At 48.1% G+C, this 2282-nt stretch overlaps 1 protein-coding gene across 1 annotated transcript; it reads right to left on the reverse strand.

Annotated features, from left to right (window-relative positions):
• Positions 1 to 933: 933 nt before the first annotated feature.
• Positions 934 to 1829, reverse strand: LOC121046673 (myb/SANT-like DNA-binding domain-containing protein 1). The gene is made up of 2 exons (XM_040501167.1): positions 1558 to 1829; positions 934 to 1078 (listed from the first exon to the last, which is right to left on the reverse strand). The coding sequence occupies exons 1-2, from the start codon at positions 1827 to 1829 to the stop codon at positions 934 to 936; spliced, it is 417 nt and encodes a 138-aa protein (XP_040357101.1).
• Positions 1830 to 2282: the final 453 nt, after the last annotated feature.

A 2282-nucleotide genomic window follows, 5' to 3' on the forward strand; every position in this document is an offset into this window, starting at 1 on the left:
TATTTCTAGTTCGGAAAAAGCGTGGTGTCGATTGTCATGACTGTTTACGGAAAGTCGCCAACGGCAAACAAAGAGAAGCGGAAGCTTTAATCAAGAAATAAAATGATTGTCTCCACTTTAACCGTGTTTGTCGGCGAGTTTTATGCCCAAAGAGCAAAACACGAAAACCGCGTCCCCAGATTCTGTTTGTCTGTGTATTTTGAAGTGTTTTGCTGACAACTCCAGTCCCACTAGGAAAAAGTTTCCTTGCCCCCGTGTTCTGCGTCGTGTCCGCCAGGTGGGACGGCGGACTCCCACAAACAGGCTGTCCGTCGGTGTCGTCTGTCGCTCGTTGTCATGTGTCGCTGTTGTTTGTTGCTATCTGTCGCTCTATTGGGACGCGGCTATCAACGCACCGCATTGGAACCATTTTCACGGGACTAATCAGTTGCACCGATTGCCACTGGGCGAGCACCCCTAAAAGAAGCGTATGGTGACGTGGCTAGTCAGTTGCACCGAATGCCACTAGGCCAGCACCCCTAAAACAAGCGTATGGTGGTGTGCTCCAGTTGAGGCTGATACTAGGCACGTAGCCAGGATTTGGTCTAGGTTGGGGGGGGGGGGGGGAAGAGAGAGAGGAGGTCTCAGTAAAACTGATGGTTTCAGGGGCGCTTGGGCCTCCTGGGCCCTGTTAGTTACATGCCTGACTGATACATTATCAAATCTATCCTACTAACGAGGTTGCAGTTCAAAACTCATTGAGTTTCTCGACAAAATAAATGCGAAGGCTTGAGAACAGCAAAATTTGTCAACGTGAAAAGTTTGAAAGTTGGAAGACATTAGGACCTTTGGAGCCCCTTGGTTTGAAGCCTGATCCTCAGGTCTGAAGACAATGTTCACGGCATCTGTAGATATAATCTAACTAGTAAGCTCTTTCCACCGTCTGCTTTTAGTCTAGGAGTTGCAATTTACCTCGACATTTTCCTCCGCCAGGAACTCATTATTGATGGGCAGGGACCCCAGGAAATTATGGAGTTGCCAGTAGAAGGGCCACTCAACACCTTTGGATCCGGTGGTCGTGCCACTTTGCTTCAGCTTCCTGGAAAGAATCAATGTTTTCAATCAACATTTAAGAAAAAATACAGATGCGGAATGGGAAATATGACAAGTACTTTTCAGAGAACGAAACCTCACAGCAAACAACAACGTCTGCAATATTGCTGCAGCATAAATTAGTGCTCCAGCAGTGATAGGGCTTGAAAATCTGTAACAAACTCTTCAAAATGTATTTGTCAACAACCATACTGGATGTAGCTTTGAGAACAGAAAACTTCCATTTAATCGCGCAAAAATTATCAATTCATTATTTTATCGAGCTAGTGCAACATAATTAGTAACCCTGACTGGATATATTAAGAGGAAACAAAATACTCAGGACCTACGCGAACCGGTGGTTGCGGCAGGTAGGGAGCCGGCACCAGTGCGTCAAGCAGCCTAGATAACGCGGGACCGCCGCCGTAATTACAAGTCTCGCAACAAAGCTAACGTCTGAAGTGCATCGTCACAAGCATCACTCACCGGTACTGTTTGTTCAGGTTTTCCAGCTTCTGGCGAATTTGCTTTGCCGTGTACGGTTCTTCGCCACTCCGAAGCCCGGCCCCGGCGTTCAGCTGCTCTGCCATTGCGGCGTAGATGGCCGCGTTTCTCGTATTCGAGCGCAACGCTTGCAAATTGTCCTCCCAAATCCTGATGAGGGCCTCGGTGATTGCAACCGGCCAGTTAATGCGCTTCTTGCCCGGTTGCGCCGATTTCGAGCGCTGCGACTTCGCTGCTGCTTCGGGCGCTGCCATCTTGTCAGTTATGAGCGCTAACTGAGGTTGCCAAGCTCAGTTTGCGCTAACTGCGGTTAGCGGCCAACCACAGTTAGGTTTGCCGTGTAACAGCGGGTAACTGCGGTAAAGCTAACCGCGGTTAAGCTTAACTGCAGTTAAAACGGCCCGTGTAACTAGGGTATAAGCGTTTTTGGCGTCGCGATATTTTAGTTTATTGGACTTTGCACAACGTAAATTACAATGTTGCGTTGAATTCGGTAGCCTCGCATAATAAAGCGTTACTTACATAACGTAGCAGAATGCTGTCGGACAACGCAAAGCATTTTGAATTTCGGCCGTGCTCTTTCTTCTCCGCATGTAGCACACATGCGAGCATTCAATGAAGCCGTCACCGCACAATCGGTCTTTTTGTGGAGCGGCTTTTACCCCGAGTTACTATTGGTCAGACCAGCCTCATTCTGAAGTTGTAAC

This window comes from Ixodes scapularis, unplaced genomic scaffold, assembly GCF_016920785.2.
Source record: "Ixodes scapularis isolate PalLabHiFi unplaced genomic scaffold, ASM1692078v2 PGA_scaffold4__175_contigs__length_147842914, whole genome shotgun sequence".
Classification (NCBI taxonomy): domain Eukaryota; kingdom Metazoa; phylum Arthropoda; class Arachnida; order Ixodida; family Ixodidae; genus Ixodes; species Ixodes scapularis.

Excerpts from the sequence above, each read along its gene's own strand:
- LOC121046673 (XM_040501167.1), bottom strand. The coding sequence starts at position 1,829 with ATGGCAGCGCCCGAAGCAGCAGCGAAGTCGCAGCGCTCGAAATCGGCG. Across the intron at positions 1,079-1,557 it reads AACCTGAACAAACAGTACCG|GAAGCTGAAGCAAAGTGGCA; the intron begins GTGAGTGATGCT and ends GATTCTTTCCAG.